At 38.6% G+C, this 17,185-nt stretch overlaps 1 protein-coding gene across 5 annotated transcripts in view; it reads left to right on the forward strand.

Annotated features, from left to right (window-relative positions):
- Nucleotides 1-17,185, forward strand: part of LOC102686692 (neural cell adhesion molecule 2) — a 791,770-nt gene that overhangs the window by 763,146 nt on the left and 11,439 nt on the right. For 3 of the 5 annotated variants that reach the window (XM_015361840.2, XM_015361841.2, XM_015361842.2), the window contains exon 17: nucleotides 4,613-4,732. The exons of the other annotated variants lie outside the window; for them this stretch is intronic. In XM_015361840.2, coding sequence (XP_015217326.2) covers nucleotides 4,613-4,732 — 120 coding nt within the window. The remainder of the gene's footprint in view (nucleotides 1-4,612; nucleotides 4,733-17,185) is intronic. 5 annotated transcript variants of the gene reach the window in all.

Genomic DNA, 17,185 nt, shown 5'->3' on the forward strand with positions numbered 1-17,185 from the left:
TAAGCTTTTTACATCTTCCGCCTGAAAACAGTCGCCCGTTGCTACCCAATGCAGAAACACAGCCACTAACTAGCAAAGAGAGGACATTAGCTAGCCAATATGATAAAGAAATAAATGATTATTTTGTTTATTTCTTTTGCACATTTATTTGAACATTTCCATCGATTGTACAAGCCCTTGGAAACTGTCCAATCCTTAGTTCATCAGGCATTTTCTTTTACGCTGCAGGCATTCCCCCGGTCTGGTGCCGGTCTGTGTCTTCTAGGATATAATGCCAGCGAACTCTTGTTTTTATGTCCACTATAACAGACAATCTCCTTTGCTTTTAACCGAGCGTTTAACCCCTCTGATTGGAGAAAAAAGAGGTGCTGGTTTGCTATACATACTGTACCAGGAAGATTATTTTTTTCTATTCGAAACGTGTTTTTTTAAAAGTTTAAGAAGTAAAAACCTTACAACGTACACAGATTTCTTAACTGATCAGGATCGTTATCTTTGTCTTATCCATAATAATTTTCACCGCTCTGTCCAGCAAATTAATAATAAATTTTATTTTATATAGCGTTTTAAACAAATAAGTAATTAGATTGCTCATAAACCTAATCACTTTTTCTACATAAACACAGCGTAATTGCTCTCTGAAAATGCTTTTTCTTTTTATTTAGGCTCAGATTTCAACTATAGATCGTATTATTATAAACTTTCTTGGAAAAATGTATTTTATGTAAACCATATTAATTCATTTAGGGCTAGAATATGATCATTGTCTTCCAATCAAGTCGAATTGACATTAGAAGCTTGCCACGCCCGGACTGTTACACCAACGCATTAGCATGTTAAAGCGATTTCATTGAGGAGCCAAGCTTTCTTAACTAGTAAGTACTGTACTTCCTTGGTTGTGGATGGGGGAGGTGTCTTTCGCTGGAAATCTCGCCCCCTTCTACTTTGAAAATACCTGTGAAACCGGTTTAATTCGTCACAGCCAGCACTCCCGCAGAGAGGGGGGTTGTACTCGTTAATGTCTTAGCCGGAACACATCATTATATCTCATTTTGTATTTCTATAAAAAAATCGTTTGCCCAGCCTAACGCTATTGTTGTTATTATTTTTATCCTGTAAAGCGCTTTGAGGAGCACAGTTTTCTCACCACTTAGATTACTTTTTGATACCATCCTTACACAAAGCAGAAACTTCTTGTATTTTCCGATGACATACAAGTGGAAAGATTACAGTCTTTTTTCTGAACCAGCGAAAATCTGATCATGTTTCCCTATAACAAGAATAAAAAACTTTATTTTACATATCACCTTTAAAAGAGGCATTCCAAAGCAATACAGTAGATGTAAACCACAGATTACAAAGTAAATACCCAGACAAACGCAAACGCGTTTTTAATAAAATGCTTTTATTCATTCAGCAGAGAGAGTGCGTAAAACCTGGGCGTAACAGCTGTTCCTTTTTCTGATCACTCGCTCTCTGGATAAACGTCTCACCTGTCCTGTTCTTTGTTTTCCTAATTTGCTGATTATACCTTCTGCGATCCACTCCTGCCCTCACACCTAAAGAAGACTATCTTAAATTTCTTTGCGCAGTCCATTGTGCAATTAACCCTTGTATGTGCTGTCCTTAAGGTGATATCACATAAAGGTGATATGTAAAATAATGTTTTTTATTTATTGTTATAGAGAAACATGATCAGATTTTCCCCGGTTCAGAAAAAGAATATCTACAGTATACTAGTTTGTCACTAGTATACTTTTAATACAGTCTTTGCTGTGCTCTAGAGAATCCTTGATATTTCGAGCTCTGGTTGAATGATAAGTGTCGCAGTTTAAATAATTTCCGTAGTTGGAAATTATGAAATGCTCTGTTAAAAGCAAGGGAGTTTTTGTGTCCGTTACAGTAAAAGAAAATGCCTGACAGAGTAGGGCTTGGACAGATTCCAAGTGCATTTTTGCAATTTACGTTGCATTGTACTGCTGCAATACAGTTTAAAATAAATAAAACTCTAAACGGTATCAGCATTTTTTATGGGTTGCAATTTAAAAAAAGTCAAAAACCGCACTCAAAATGCAATTTAGAGCTTTCTGGCAAGAGGAGACACCCAAATTAAAAATGTAAAATGCCACTGTTTGTGCATGAACAAGGTTATACTGCTATTTCCTTATATACGCGATTAAAAAAAAAAATTGAATCCCCGGCGGAACACATTCCTTAAGAATCAGCGCTTTTATATATCGCCTTTAAAGGTGGCTTCTCAAAACGCCTTACAGGATAAAAACAGCAATAACAGCAACAACAACAATATTGTATTTCATTGCACTTTGAAAACCAAGTAATAACTTAACTATATGTGCAAACGTTTTATGATATGTCACTGTTGTGAATGTCTGTGGAGTGTATCTTATTTGCCTGTCTGTCCTGGGTCTCTCGCTCGCCCTCCCCCCTCTCTCTCCCTCAATTCAATTCAATTCAAGGTGCTTTATTAGCATGACAGATGGGTACAATCAGTGTTGGCTATTTACTTTGCTTTGAGATGCCACTTTTATATAAAATATAAAAATCAAGGCTTTAACTTGCTTTAACTCCGCAAGTCTGAGTTCTTGTGTCTGTCCTATCCGAACTCGAAAGTATTACAATATGTATCTTTATAGCAGGTGGTGTACAGCTTTTTAGTATAGATTACACTTTTCTAAAATGTATTTAAAAAATAAAAACGATTACAATCTAATCTTTCCACGTTTGATCCCAAGAAAAATAAATCTAAACGGGGAGAAAGTTATGCTGAAAGTTTATTAAGATACTTAGAAGACGAAGATATCAATTTATGCATTTGTCTGATTGTGAATCAAAAAACACATATATTTAAACCCGCGTTTGTGATTTAAATCAAACGCGATTTAAATCAATATAAATGTTTATATTGTAACGCCTATTTGACTATTCAATTCGATCATGTTGTGATATTTAGAAATATAAATTTGTTTGGTGCGAGTGAGCTTTTATTTAATCTCTGACTCAGGGAAACGTTTCATTTTTTCAAAGAAATGTTTGTTAGAGGAAATTCATGGCGCCAGTGGGATTCGATCATAGACCATGTGACATGGGAGTTAGGAACCTAACCCACTGCGCCACCGGCAAGGTCACATGCAGAGTGCTGAAAAAGCACTTAAGAAACATTATCAACAGACAATGTACAGCGTGTACTATTCTTGTGTTGCGGTACATGAATATAATTATATCGTTATTAATTTCTTGAGATACGCGATTCCATATTATATTCCCTTTTAATCAAATTCTAAAAGTATGCTTGTTGACTCCGGTATCACGTTAGTTAAAGAGTTCGATGCTTAAAATGTTTAGGGAGAAATGGAATACTGGTGTGTATGTTTTCTTTAAAGTACGGAGACCAGCCATATACCGTATGTTTAAGTTCCAAAATTAATATCGTTTATGGCCTTCACACGCGTTACAGTATGCTCCTATTCTTTTTATGCTCAGGTACTAAGATTTCCCTTCAGTGGTAAAATTCCAAATATTCAATACTTAAATGGGCACAGTTAAGACATTAAATATACATATACATACTGTATACAGTACAGTTTGCATATGATAATATGTTTTTGTTCCTATATCAATCACTTTTATGAGCATGTGAAAGGCATGGTGAATCGATTTTCAAAAATAACTGTACTTTGCATGATTGGAAACAAATGTGTGATTGCAAAAATGCTGTGGTGTTACTTTTACAAAGACGGTCAATGAAAAAAAGAATGTGGACAGGGCAATACTTTGAGTTTACAGCTTGTCCAAGGTCATTCATTATTAATATTATTAGTAATATCTTCGTTAAAGACTTTGATGGCGACAGCTCAAACATGAGAGGTTGAGCTTTATTAGCTCCACCTTGCGGAAATTCCGGATGCTATTATTTTGCTTGCGGTATTATAGGAGAATTTACGGTAACTCGTGGTAGACTGCGTAAAGCGCACCGCAAAATAATGCGTTATCGCCCGCGCATTTTGAATGGCTGCATCTGTATATTATATTTATTTTCACAGCAAACAGCTACACCGGAGCCCTTAATAAACTAGATGCTTCATGTGCAGCTTGCAAAAATGCATTCTTGAAGATATATACTGTTCTCTATTAACAGGTTTAGATTGCCTACCTGTTTCACAGCTTTGTGATTATTTCTAACAGATTTGTTAGATTTTATGTTCTCAAACATAAAGGAAATGAATGTATTTCTGTGTGAAATAATATGTACAGTATGTACATGTGTGTATTCATTTCAGATCATATTAATTCAGATTTTATACCGAGCATGAATTATAATTAGGGTAAAACAGCCTTGATTCTAATATTCCAGTATCATTTTTTTTAATTACTTCTTTATACTATTTCTTCAGATTAGAATTAAGATTCTGATATTCTGTGATGTTACTATAAGACATTCAGCAGGGAATTCTACTTTGGTTCACTATATTGCAAATAACATACGCTGAACTCTTGCAAAGGACTAAGGCAAGACAGAGCCTTTGCTCTTCTTTGTGTTGCAGAGACTGTTTTCTATGGGCTGCTAATGACTGAATTCTGTTGGTATGTGCAGGAAGGATGGGTCAAAGGAGCCCATTGTTGAGATGAGAACAGAAGAGGAGAGAATAACTAACCCTGATGATGGGAGCCATATTAACGAGCCCAATGAGACCACACCACTCACAGAGCCTGAGTAAGAGTTGATTTTATTGGCTCACTTAGAAGTGCTTTTTATCTGGAGAATGTAGGGTCAGGTACAAACTCCCAAACATGAAGCCTAAGCGGTGCTTTCATAGTACTCCTTAATAAACCTGTAAGAGAGATGATGTTTTTTGTTGTCTTCATTTTTAAACTATATGTCGTTTACTAAGTTAACTTTTAAAAAGAACGTAGGCCCCATTTCTGGTTTTCTGACTTGGTAAATATCCAAGTATCACAAGTATTATATAGTGAGTATCACAAGATGAGCTGGACAGACAACAGGGAATAAAAAAGCATACAAATTAACATCATGCAGATTGCAAAACACAGGACTGTTCAAAAATAAATAAGAAAAGCTGTCAGCCTTCAATGAGATGGATTCTCAGCGTACAGGAAAAGCACAGGAGAGTGGTGTGGTCTGAGGAACTTTTTTCAGAGTGAGGGATGCTGACTTTAGAATGTCACCTCCCATTTCAAATTGAAGCCTGTCATTTAGCTGAGAAACTCATCAGAGCAAATATATCTTAATGATACTGAACAAATGTATTATTATATGTTTTATTTTGGCGGTACTTATATGTGTCATATTTTGAGCAAATACAACCACTATAAAAATATTCCCACTTAGCATTATATTTTGCATTATCACTGTTGTCTTACAGTACAGGATGTAGGTTATGGTATAGTAAGATATATCCTTACTTTTGTGCTGGAATATTTTACTAATGTGCCATTTCTGTTTATTTTTTGTGTTATTTTGTTTGGTTTGCTTAACATAATGCACTAATTTTGCAGTAATTACTACACAGAGCTTACATCTGTATAAGCAGGGTTTCTTTCTTGGAATGTTTATCTTTAATGTTTTGTTCACAGGTTATATTTATCAGTGCTCTGGTGATATACTTGGTACTGGGGATTTTGAGCCTCTGTATGTATCCTCTCATGAGGCACCAGTAAATGTAGGGGTTGTGCTTAACTGGGACAATTATTAATTGTAGTAGTAAGTCACAAAAATGATTCTTCTGATGGCTATTAGAATCCAACCTTGCAGGATAACTCAAACAACGCACACACAGGGGAACTAATACATGAAATACATTTATTGATACATAAAATGTGAATATAAACATAACAGATCTTATTGTGAGGATTAGCAGAATACAACAGGTATATATTCAATCATGAAGAGTTACGAATACCAAGAGAGACATACGTTCAGTATATCATTCATTTACAGATGCAGCCATTCAAAGTGCGCGGTACACACTCGTACCGGAGGTAATTGGCTACGGCGTCGCGCATTGTGACTGGTTGACCTGTGAAACTGGTTTAATTCGTCACAGCCAGCACTCCCGCAGAGAGGGGGGTTGTACTCGTTAATATCTTAGCACAAAGCAGAAACTTCTTGTATTTTCAGATGAGTGGAAAGATTACAGATTTTAATCATCTTTTTTCTGAACAAGGGAAAATCTGATCATGTTTCTCTATAACAATAATAAAAAACTTTATGCGGTAGTAGTTCAGGTGGGTAGCTGCGTCAGCATGCATAGGCTGTAAAGGAACAAGTAATAGGTTTATTCCATGCTGAAAAAAAGAAGAAAGAGAACACAACGTTTCGGAGGTTGGGAGGGAGGAGGACTCCTCCTCCCTCCCAACCTTTGTTCTCCCGCTACTTTACCTTTGCCTACTGCCCTGTCTCTCTCACACCTGAAGAAGGCTCCACGGCCGAAACGTTGTGTTCTCTTTCTTCTTTTTTTCAGCATGGAATAAACCTATTACTTATAAAAACTTTATTTTACATATCACCTTTAAAAGTGGCATCTCAAAACAATACAGTAGATGTAAACCACAGATTACAAAGTAAATACCCAGACAAAAGCAAACACGTTTTTAATAAGATGCTGTTATTCGTTCATAATCCGACGATCTCAGGAAGACTAATGGGGGTCTGGCTTTTTTTCTGGAAAACCATAACTCTGGTCTTGTCCAGATTGACTGTCAGTGCTCAGGTCTGACAGTGCTGCTCCAGCAGCGCCAGGTTCTGCAGCAGCCTCTGTTCTGTGGGCGACAGCAGGACCAGTTCGTCTGCAAAGAGCAGGAACTCGATTTCTGTAATTAATGCAGATCAGTAAATCAAGGGACAAAACAATTATTGCGCCCAGCTCCTCAATGGATTTGACGTGCTAATATGTTGGTTTAACAGTCTGGGTGTGGCAATGTTTTTTATTATTGTTATAGAGAAACATGATCAGATTTTCCCCGGTTCAGAAAAAAAGATCTGAAGTACTGTACTGTATACTAGTTTGTCACTCTTCTCATCCCCTCTTTGCTAAATGGCTTTTGAATAGAGTCACATGAAAACAGAGGTGAAACAGCCCTACACAGCCCTGTCACAGTACACGAATATAATTATATCTTATTAATTTCTTGAGATACGCGATTCTTTTAATACAGTCTTTGCTGTGCTCTAGAGGATCCTTGTGATATTTCGGGCTCTGGTTGAATGATAAGTGTCGCAGTTTAAATAATTTTCATAGTTAGAAATTATGGAACGCTCTGTTAAAAGCAAGGGGGTTTTTATGTCCGTTGCAGGTTTTTTGCAACATGAATATAATTATATTGTTATTAATTTCTTGAGATACGTGATTCCAATTCGATTAGAATTCAAGTTCTAAAAGTATGCTTGTTGACTCCGGTATCACGTTAGTTAAAGACTTCGATGCTTAAAATGTTTAGGGAGAAATGGAATACTGGTGTGTATGTTTTCTTTAAAGTACCGAGACCAGCCATATACTGTATGTTTAAGTTCCAAAATTAATATCGTTTATGGCCTTCACACGCGTTGCAGTATGCTCCTATTCTTTTTATGCTCAGGCACTAAGATTTCCCTTCAGTGGTAAAATTCCATATAAATATTCAATACTTAAACGGGCACAGTTAATACATTAAATATACATATACATACTGTATACAGTACAGTTTGCATACGGTAATATGTTTATGTTCCTAAATCAATGTCTTTTACTAGCATGTGAAAGGCATGGTGAATCGATTCTCAAAAATTAAAGTACTTTGCATGATTGGAAAAAAATGCGTGATTGCAAAATGCTGTGGTGTTACTTTTACAAAGACGGTCAATGAAAAAAAGAATGAGGACCAGGGCAATACTTTGAGTTTACACTTACAGCTTGTCCAATGTAATTCATTATTAGTATTATTAGTAATATCTTCGTTAAAGACTTTGATGGCGACAGCTCAAACATGAGAGGTTGAGCTTTATTAGCTCCACCTTGCGGAAATTACGGATACTATTATTTTGCTTGCGGTATTATAGAAGAATTTACGGTTACTAGCAGTATTTACTGGTAACTCACGGTATTTACCAGTAACTCATGGTAGACTGCGTACAGCGTACCGGAAAATAATGCGGTATCGCCCGCGCATTTTGAATGGCTGCATCTGTAGGTGGGTAGCTGCGTCAGCATGCGTAGGCTGCAAAGGAACAAGTTATAGGTTTATTCCATGCTGAAAAAAAGCATGGAATAAACATTCATTTAGACCGTTTCGTAAATGAACTTGGTTACAACTTCTACACTAGATACTCAAAACAAGTACATCACTCATAAGAATTAAATTGATATCAACTGGGGTTGAGGTAACAATTGAATTCTCGAGCTGTAATGCAGAATGTTGAATACTCATCCAATCTGTTTGGAGTCAGATCTCCTGCAGGCACAAAGAAGCAGTGGCAGGCTTGTTGCTGTCCAGTCGGCACTCTCTGGATCTGTGCGGCTTGCGATGTGGTGGGAGAGATTCCTGCTGATGATGCTCTCTGAAGACCAGCTAGTTAGTGTTGGCTGAAACTAGCAAAGTTTGTGCACAGGAGAAAAGTGACTGCGGGTCCCAGCAGGTCAGGAAGAGGACCGGTTCGCTCCTGATGAAGCGCTAGTCCTGAATCCTTAGCTTCAGATTGGGTTCACAAGGCTTGCTGCTGGCTAACCTCGGGTGGATCCTTTGGTTACTCGCTGGCAACCTCCGTTCTTCACTCTTAGAACAAAGGAAAGTCCTACTACTCGGACACACTGGCCGTTACGTGGTGGTCCGGGCTGAGTCTGAGGATGTTCAGGAGGAGCCCTGAGGCTGAATTTCCAGCAGGCACGCTGCGAGAATGTCCTGCTCCTGGGAACTGTTCTACAGGCGCTCTGAGTTGTTTGTTTTACCTGGAGGAAATGCAGGTCGTTCATTGGTTGAAAGTTTCATGGGCATCAGAGACCCATGTGGGGTTAACCTGCCCTACCAGTTCCCGATTGGCTCTTGATGAGTAACTATGCACTCTGACCTTAGAGTTGTAAACCTGCTTTGAATAAGACTCCCTTGGAATCTCAGACTTTAAGGCACCAGAGATTCCATTTGTGAAGGTTGCTGGAGAATCTCAGCATTGGGGAGCTGTTACTTATCAGGACACTCTATCAGTTAGAAAAACACCTTAAGTGTGAACCAAATGGAATGGCCTCTCTGTATCAAGCACCACTGAGATGAAAGAGAGAGGGACTGGCAAGGGAGCAGAAAACTGAATTCCTGTGTTTTAATAAGCCTCGCTGCTACACCTCACAATCAGTCTTGTTTCAGTTTTTCAATGACAGTGCTCATAGTGCTGTGTATGCTTTGACATAAAAGCTGAATGACAGAAACCATGGAGAATTTATTTTTGTTCTAATTTTAAGCTCATAAATTGTTATAAATTATGCAGAGAATGTGGATGATGTTTCTTTTTACACAACACACAATCTAATCATTTAAGTTATTTGTTAAGGGCTTGTTTCTCTGACATGTTTTAATTTCTTTATGTTTAATTCTTTCTTCGATAAGAGTGGTTTTTAGTCAAACATATAGCAGGTATTAGTTAGAAAAAAATCCCTGTTGATGTCACAGAGCAAAGGTTGTAATATGGTGTTTAAATTAAATTTTATATCAATGCTTGAGTACTGATAATAGTCAAAACATGCCCTGTAAATTAATTCTTTTGTAGTTTTGCTCTAATATCTACTGTAATTATAGCCCAGTTAAAGCAAAATATATTATCAACAGTTATAGGTATATCTCAGGTATCATCTTACACAAATTCCTCAGAGACATGATTTAGGGCTTTTCACATTGTTCATTCTTCCTGCTCCACAAAAAGTGTTTGTGACCATGCAGTGTACATGTAGATGGATGTGAATGTAAATGTGAGATGCGTGTACAGTATATAGGATTTCTGTCTGTACTCTGTCTGTACTCTTTTTAACCCCCTTAAATGTAATGTTCAAGAAAGATTAATTGTTTTATTCCATAACCTGTGGATTGCTGAATGCTATTGTAAAATTAATGGGCAAGCGAAAATACGGTGAGTATTTACTAGAAGAATGGTATAAATGTAACAAGTGGAATTTTTAGTTTTAGACTTTTTTGTATCTCTTAAAATGTTTTTAATAGAAGAATGAACTAATAAATGTATGCATTTGTTGAACTGTTAAATTATCAAGAATGCAATTTATAAATATGCAATGAGATAATATCTTGGGATAGAGCATGTAATTTCTGAAGTCCTCTGAGCATGAGCTGTAATCATTTCAAATAACAGCACTTTTAAGTCATGAAGAGCACTTACAGTATTCCTCAAGGTATGAATCACATGTTTAATACAAGGGTGTGGTGGAGCTGTACTTCGTAAGCTGATGGCTGTGATATCAGGCTGCTTTTGTGTTATTTCAGTATGATATTGTTGGATAAACTGTTCCCCGCTTTCCCTTAAAAGACAGTCAGGAGTCCATCTCAGACCGGAAATTTCTAACTGGTATAGAAATAGAAAAGTTCCAGCATTGTTTAAATAAGGTTTTGTCATTTAGAACTTACAAAGATTAAAACCGCTATCTCCGTGCTTTGTTACTTCTCTACCCAAGTTAATGGTTAACTGCCGAATAGTTGTGTTGCTTATTTGTATTTAAGATTAGAATTAATAGCATTAACCGTCAGCATGATTATACTTTGCGCTTAGGCATTTTGTGGCTTATGTGGTTTAATTAACATTTTCTGGCAGCACAACAGAGCACTGAAACACAAATCTACAAATTTAAATCTATTAATTTAATGGGAGATCTGCATTGTCTTATCCATACCATATCTGTGAAACCACCATCTTCCATTAGGTCTACAGTTATTATTTACCAAAATAACCTTCAGTGCTTGTTGTGGCATTTTTGGTTAATGTGGAGTTGTCCATTTCTAATGCATATTTTATTTTCTTTAAAAAAAAGCTTAATTGATTTTGAAGTTCTTTATTGTAAGTGCAAGAACTTGTTTTTTAATTTTTATTATTTTCAAATGCATGCTGTTCATTTTTTGCATTAAGAACTAAAATCAATCAGCAGTCTTATTATTTCTTAAGAGTACAGTATATGGGGTATATTTAGCATATACAAATACATTTGATGTGCAAAAACGTACATTGAGTCTATTTGGTTTACATATGTGTTTAAGTTTCTATATGATCATGGGAAGATTTTTCAGCCACATAAAAATTGTTTGGACTAGATCATTAAACCCACTCTGGAGAATGGCAGACAATATCTAGTTATTTATGAAAATACTTTTGGCAGCTTGTTCAATCTAGACTCAACAGATTGAATAAAATATTAAATTTTCACAAGGTGTCTGGTCAAAGGCTGTAGAGCCTTGGCATTAGTTTGAATTGGTGGTATAAGTTGAGATTCCATTATTGAACCAAATGGATTCTGCCTGAGAATAAAACTTCAGGGATGGTTTTTGCCAATTGCCGATGGTCTAAAGTGGATGGAATACAGTGAAGATATATTATCATTGAAGATGATAAAAAAAGAAAATAATGTAATAACATTTTTCCATGAACATTGTCATGGAAATATAACTATCAAGGAAGACACAAGAGAGAGTTCTCACCTGAGTAAGGTCTTTATTTCAATATTGCAATATTGGGAGCCCTGCTGCCACTTCGCAAAGTGCAACCAGAGACTCAATTTGTTACAAGCAGTACAGGGTTTTTGCGCTGTAAAAAAGCTCAGCGCTTTGTCCCTTCTAAAACTTCCCCTTTCCCTTAGAGAAAACAGATTACATCATAAAGCGAGAGAAGAAGCACCACTAGATTTGTTATTCAAAGCTTATCAGTTACTTTCGGCTAATTCTAACGACCCAGACAGCATATATTGTTTTGGTACATTGTCTTCAAAAGTAACCTAAACACATTGTCTTCAAAAGTACGTGCAGAATGTTTTCTAAAATTCTGCACGTAATGTAGCACAGCAATTACATCCTTGAAATATATTTTCTAAAAGCACCAATATATTTTTTGCAAAGTTCTCTAAAGTTTTAAGAATCAATTTACTTATTAGATTTCCATTTCAACATACTGGAACATTTCAATTCATGGAAACACTATTGACAATACCTGTATAGGGAGTGATATTTTAAAATACACTGCTTCTGGTAATGCAAATATATTTCTGGTTTAATTAACTGACACATTTGAGGCATCCTTTTTTTAGCAGACAATAAATCACTTAATTATTTGGACCTTCTTGCATGTGAGGTCTTCATTATCGTCATTGCTCTAAGTTCATATTATCCCCATATATCTATTTTTATTACATTCGACTAATTGTACTCTCTGTACGTCATTTATGCATCTTGTGATATTATTTTTAAATATGGGTTTACTCATACAAAAAATGCTGTTATTGCTGAATACCTGCTGAATACCTTTGTAGCTGCGAGGCTTATTAATAAGGCAGAATTAAGTGTTTCTGAGCTTTCCCAAATTAGGCCTCATCTCTCTGTTCATCGGGAAACTATTCATGCAGGCTGATATAAGGTTCCTTTGATAAGGACAGTTCCCAAAGGGGGATGCACTTAGCTAAGCCTGGCTATCATGATCAATGGTCATCCATCGGCGCCTATCTGTCTAGGGAGTGCCAGATGGACATCTGGACTGCATTCCTAAGTGTCAGGAGTAAGTGACTCATATCTCACCTTGATCAACCAATCAGGGACTGGTAGGGCCGAGTAACCCACATGGGACTCTGATGCCCATGGAACTTTCAGCCAATCAATGAGCTGAAGTTCCTCCAGGTAAAAACAGGCAACACAGAGAGATTCAGTGACATTCAGTAAGATTCAGGAGAATTCTGTGGACTTTTCTAAAGGGAATTCAAAGGAGAATTCCAGGGCAGGACGGCCCAGGAGCAGAAGGCTCCCAAGGGCAGGACATTCTCGCAGAGTGCCTCTTGACCATCCTGAGACTCAGCCCGGACAACCACGGAACGGCCAGTGTGTCCGAGTGCCAGAACTTTCCTTTGTTCTAAGAGTCTAGAGTGGAGGTTGCCAGAGAGTAACCAGCAGCAGGCCTCGTGGACAGGTCGGAACTGTGGACAGCTGAATCACTATTCAGAACTAGCTCTTCATCAGGAACGAACCGGTCCTCTTCCTGACTTGCTGGGACCCACAGTCGTCTTTTCTCCTGTGCACAAACTTTTCTAATTAAAGCCAACAGTGAGCATCAGCAACGCACTGTCGCAAGCCGCACAGCACAGCCTGGCACGGAGCCAGAGAGCGCGGATTGGACAGCAACAGCCTGCAACTGTTTCTTTGTGCCCGCAGGAGATCTGAATCCCCAGAAATTGGATGAGTATTCAACTTCAATGCATTACAGCTCGAGAATTCAATTGTTATCCCAACCAGTTGATATCAATTTAATTCCTAAGAGTTATGTACTTGTTTTGAGTATCTAATGTAGAAGTTATAACCAAGTTCATTTACGAAACGGTCTAAATGAATGATATACTGAACGTATGTCCTCTTGTTATATGTACAGTGCCTTGCGAAAGTATTCAGCCCCCTTGAACTTTTCAACCTTTTGCCACATTTCAGGCTTCAAACATAAAGATATAATTTTTTTATTTTATGTGAAGAATCACCAACAAGTGGGACACAATTGTGAAGTGGAACGAAATCTATTGGATTTTTGAAACTTTTTTAACTAATAAAAAAATGAAAAGTGGGGCGTGCAAAATTATTCGGCCCCCTTGCATTAATACTTTGTAGAGCCACCTTTTGCTGCGATTACAGCTGCAAGTCGCTTGGGGTATGTCTCTATCAGTTTTGCACATCGAGAGAGTGAAATTCTTGCCCATTCTTCCTGGCCAGGCAGGCGGCTACTGAATCCTTTTGTTCAGCCATTTTTTAACCCTTTCCCTCCCCTGGTGTTCTCATGGCACTTAGGACACTGGGTGCGGTCCTGTGTGCCTGCTTAGGAGCTGTGAGCTCGAGCTCAGTGAGGTTGGATGGAGAGCGTTTGTGAACAGCAGTTTTCAGCTCTTTCCACAGATTCTCGATTGGATTCAGGTCTGGACTTTGACTTGGCCATTCAAACACCTGGATACGTTTATTTGTGAACCATTCCTTTGTAGATTTTGCTGTATGTTTGGGATCATTGTCTTGTTGGAAGATAAATCTCCGTCCCAGTTTCAGGTCTTTTGCAGACTCCAACAGGTTTTCATCCAGAATGGTCCTGTATTTGGCTGCATCCATCTTCCCCTCAATTTTAACCATCTTCCCTGTCCCTGCTGAAGAAAAGCAGGCCCAAACCATGATGCTGCCACCACCATGTTTGACAGTGGGGATGGTGTGTTGAGGGTGATGAGCTGTGTTGCTTTTACGCCAAACATATCGTTTTGCATTGTGGCCAAAAAGTTCGATTTTGGTTTCATCTGACCAGAGCACCTTCTTCCACATGTTTGGGGTGTCTCCCAGGTGGCTTGTGGCAAACTTTAGACGAGACTTTTTATGGATATCTTTGAGAAATGGCTTTCTTCTTGCCACTCTTCCATAAAGGCCAGATTTGTGCAGTGTAAGACTGATTGTTGTCCTATGGACAGACTCTCCCACCTCAGCTGTAGTTCTCTGCAGTTCATCCAGAGTGATCATGGGCCTCTTGGCTGCATCTCTGATCAGTCTTCTCCTTGTCTGAGCTGAAAGTTTAGAGGGACGGCCAGGTCTTGGTAGATTTGCAGTGGTCTGATACTCCTTCCATTTCAAGATGATCGCTTGCACAGTGCTCCTTGGGATGTTTGAAGCTTGGGAAATCTTTTTGTATCCAAATCCGGCTTTAAACTTCTCCACAACAGTATTACGGACCTGCCTGGTGTGTTCCTTGGTCTTCATGATGCTCTCTGCGCTTTCAACAGAACCTTGAGACTATCACAGAGCAGGTGCATTTATACAGAGACTTGATTACACACAGGTGGATTCTATTTATCACCATCAGTCATTTAGGACAACGTTGGATCATTCAGAGATCCTCGCTGAACTTCTGGAGTGAGTTTGCTGCACTGAAACTAAAGGGGCCGAAAAATTTTGCACGCCCCACTTTTCATTTTTTTATTAGTTAAAAAAGTTTCAAAAATCCAATAGATTTCGTTCCACTTCACAATTGTGTCCCACTTGTTGGTGATTCTTCACATAAAATAAAAAAATTATATCTTTATGTTTGAAGCCTGAAATGTGGCAAAAGGTTGAAAAGTTCAAGGGGGCCGAATACTTTCGCAAGGCACTGTAACTCTTTGTAACTGAATGAATATATACCTTTTGTATTCTGATAACCCTCTCGATAAGATCTGTTAGGTTTACATGCATATTCTATGTATTAATAAATGTATCCTCGTGTATTAGTACCTGTGATTGCGCGTTGTTTGAGTTATGTCGCATGGTTGGATTCTAAAGCCATCAAAAGAATCAACTTTGTGATTTACTGCTACAATTAATAATTGTCTCAGTAAATGCCCAAACCCTACAGAACTGGTGCCTTTAGAGTGCCACTACATTTACATTTTGCCTATGGCAACGTTACATATTTGGCGTCCCTGAACGGCTATGAATGATTACATATTTGGCGTCCCTGGGTGGGCTATGATTACATTCATGGCGTCCCTGGGTGGGCGTGGCAAGACTGAAATGAGTCAACCAAGCGGAAAAATTCATATAAAACGCCGCGGGTTTCATACACGACAATACAGTGTGCTGAAAGCCGAAAGAAAAAAGTTCCCCTTGCTCTTTAAGCAGTTCTTGATTGTTTTATGATCTTTTGCGATCTACCGGGTTGATTGCATACTTGATCTTGTGGTTTTCTGTGGTAAAACTGTGATTTCGTACTTAAAAGTAGTACTCTTTAAGTTTAAAGATGGTTGCTAAAAGGTCTGAATTCGAGTCGGTATTAAGCACTCTCTCTAGCAGCGACAGGTCTGACCACGATCTCTTCCATATCTCCGTCAGAGGAGAAGCTAGAATAAATCTCCATTCTCTGAGAGAGCTAGCGAAGGACATAGAGAGATTTGACCCCACAGTGTCAGAGAATAATATCGAGAGTTATATTCAGGACCTCAGGTATAACCTGCAGTACCTGCCAAACGCCACAGAACAGGAGAAAGTGTTTCTGGTCAGGAAACTACCAGCAGAGCTGTACATGAGTGGATGGCTAGGCAGATGAAAGAAGTCTGTAATGATTTTGAGCAGCTTTGTCAAGCACTTATCAAAGAATACAGTGCGTTTATTGACCCGACTTACGCGATAGCCGCCGGTCTTAACATTAAGCACGAGAGAGCAGAGTCCCCTCGCGAATATTACGAGAGACTTAGACGAACTTATTTTGAAGGGCAAAATGATGAGGGTTGCAAAGAGAACACACATTTCAAGGGTTTATTCATTGCGAATCTCCACCCATCAGTCAGAAAGATGATCTTAATGCATACAGATGCACAGACCAGGAAAATGAGTGATATTAAGAGATTCGTGCAGAAAGCCTGGGAGTTTGATGTTCAAATTCGCTCTGAGCAAAAAGCTGCTAAAGTGACTGTGTTCGCCGTCAGAGCCAGCAGGGTTAATTCCTCCCTGCTCGAAGGAGCACAGGCTCCTGAGCTGGCTAAGCCCCATTCCTAAGCAGGCACACAGGACCGCACCCAGTGTCCTAAGTGCCATGAGAACACCAGGGGAGGGAAAGGGTTAAAAAATGGCTGAACAAAAGGATTCAGTAGCCGCCCGCCTGGCCAGGCTTGAACAAGCTTTATTAGGACAGGGACAACCGCTCCCCAAGGCTGCCGGAAGCGTGAATGAGCTGATACTCTCCACTGGAGGAGGCGGAGACCCTCCCCCTCTTCCTCCCTCAGTCTACCTGATTGAGCGGAAGGGTTCCTGCCTGGATGAATTCAGCCACTCCCAAGTGAGTGCTGACTCCACCCCTGAAGTCGCAGAGCAGGCAGTAAAACACAGAGGAAAAGCAAGAAGCTTTTACCTCAAGGCTGCCATGGGAGATGTCTTACACAGTGAGACACTGATTGACACTGAGGTTGAGAGGTGTTTGATGTCACACGGCAAGCTCAAA

This window comes from Lepisosteus oculatus, chromosome 13, assembly GCF_040954835.1.
Source record: "Lepisosteus oculatus isolate fLepOcu1 chromosome 13, fLepOcu1.hap2, whole genome shotgun sequence".
In the NCBI taxonomy this organism is placed as follows: domain Eukaryota; kingdom Metazoa; phylum Chordata; class Actinopteri; order Semionotiformes; family Lepisosteidae; genus Lepisosteus; species Lepisosteus oculatus.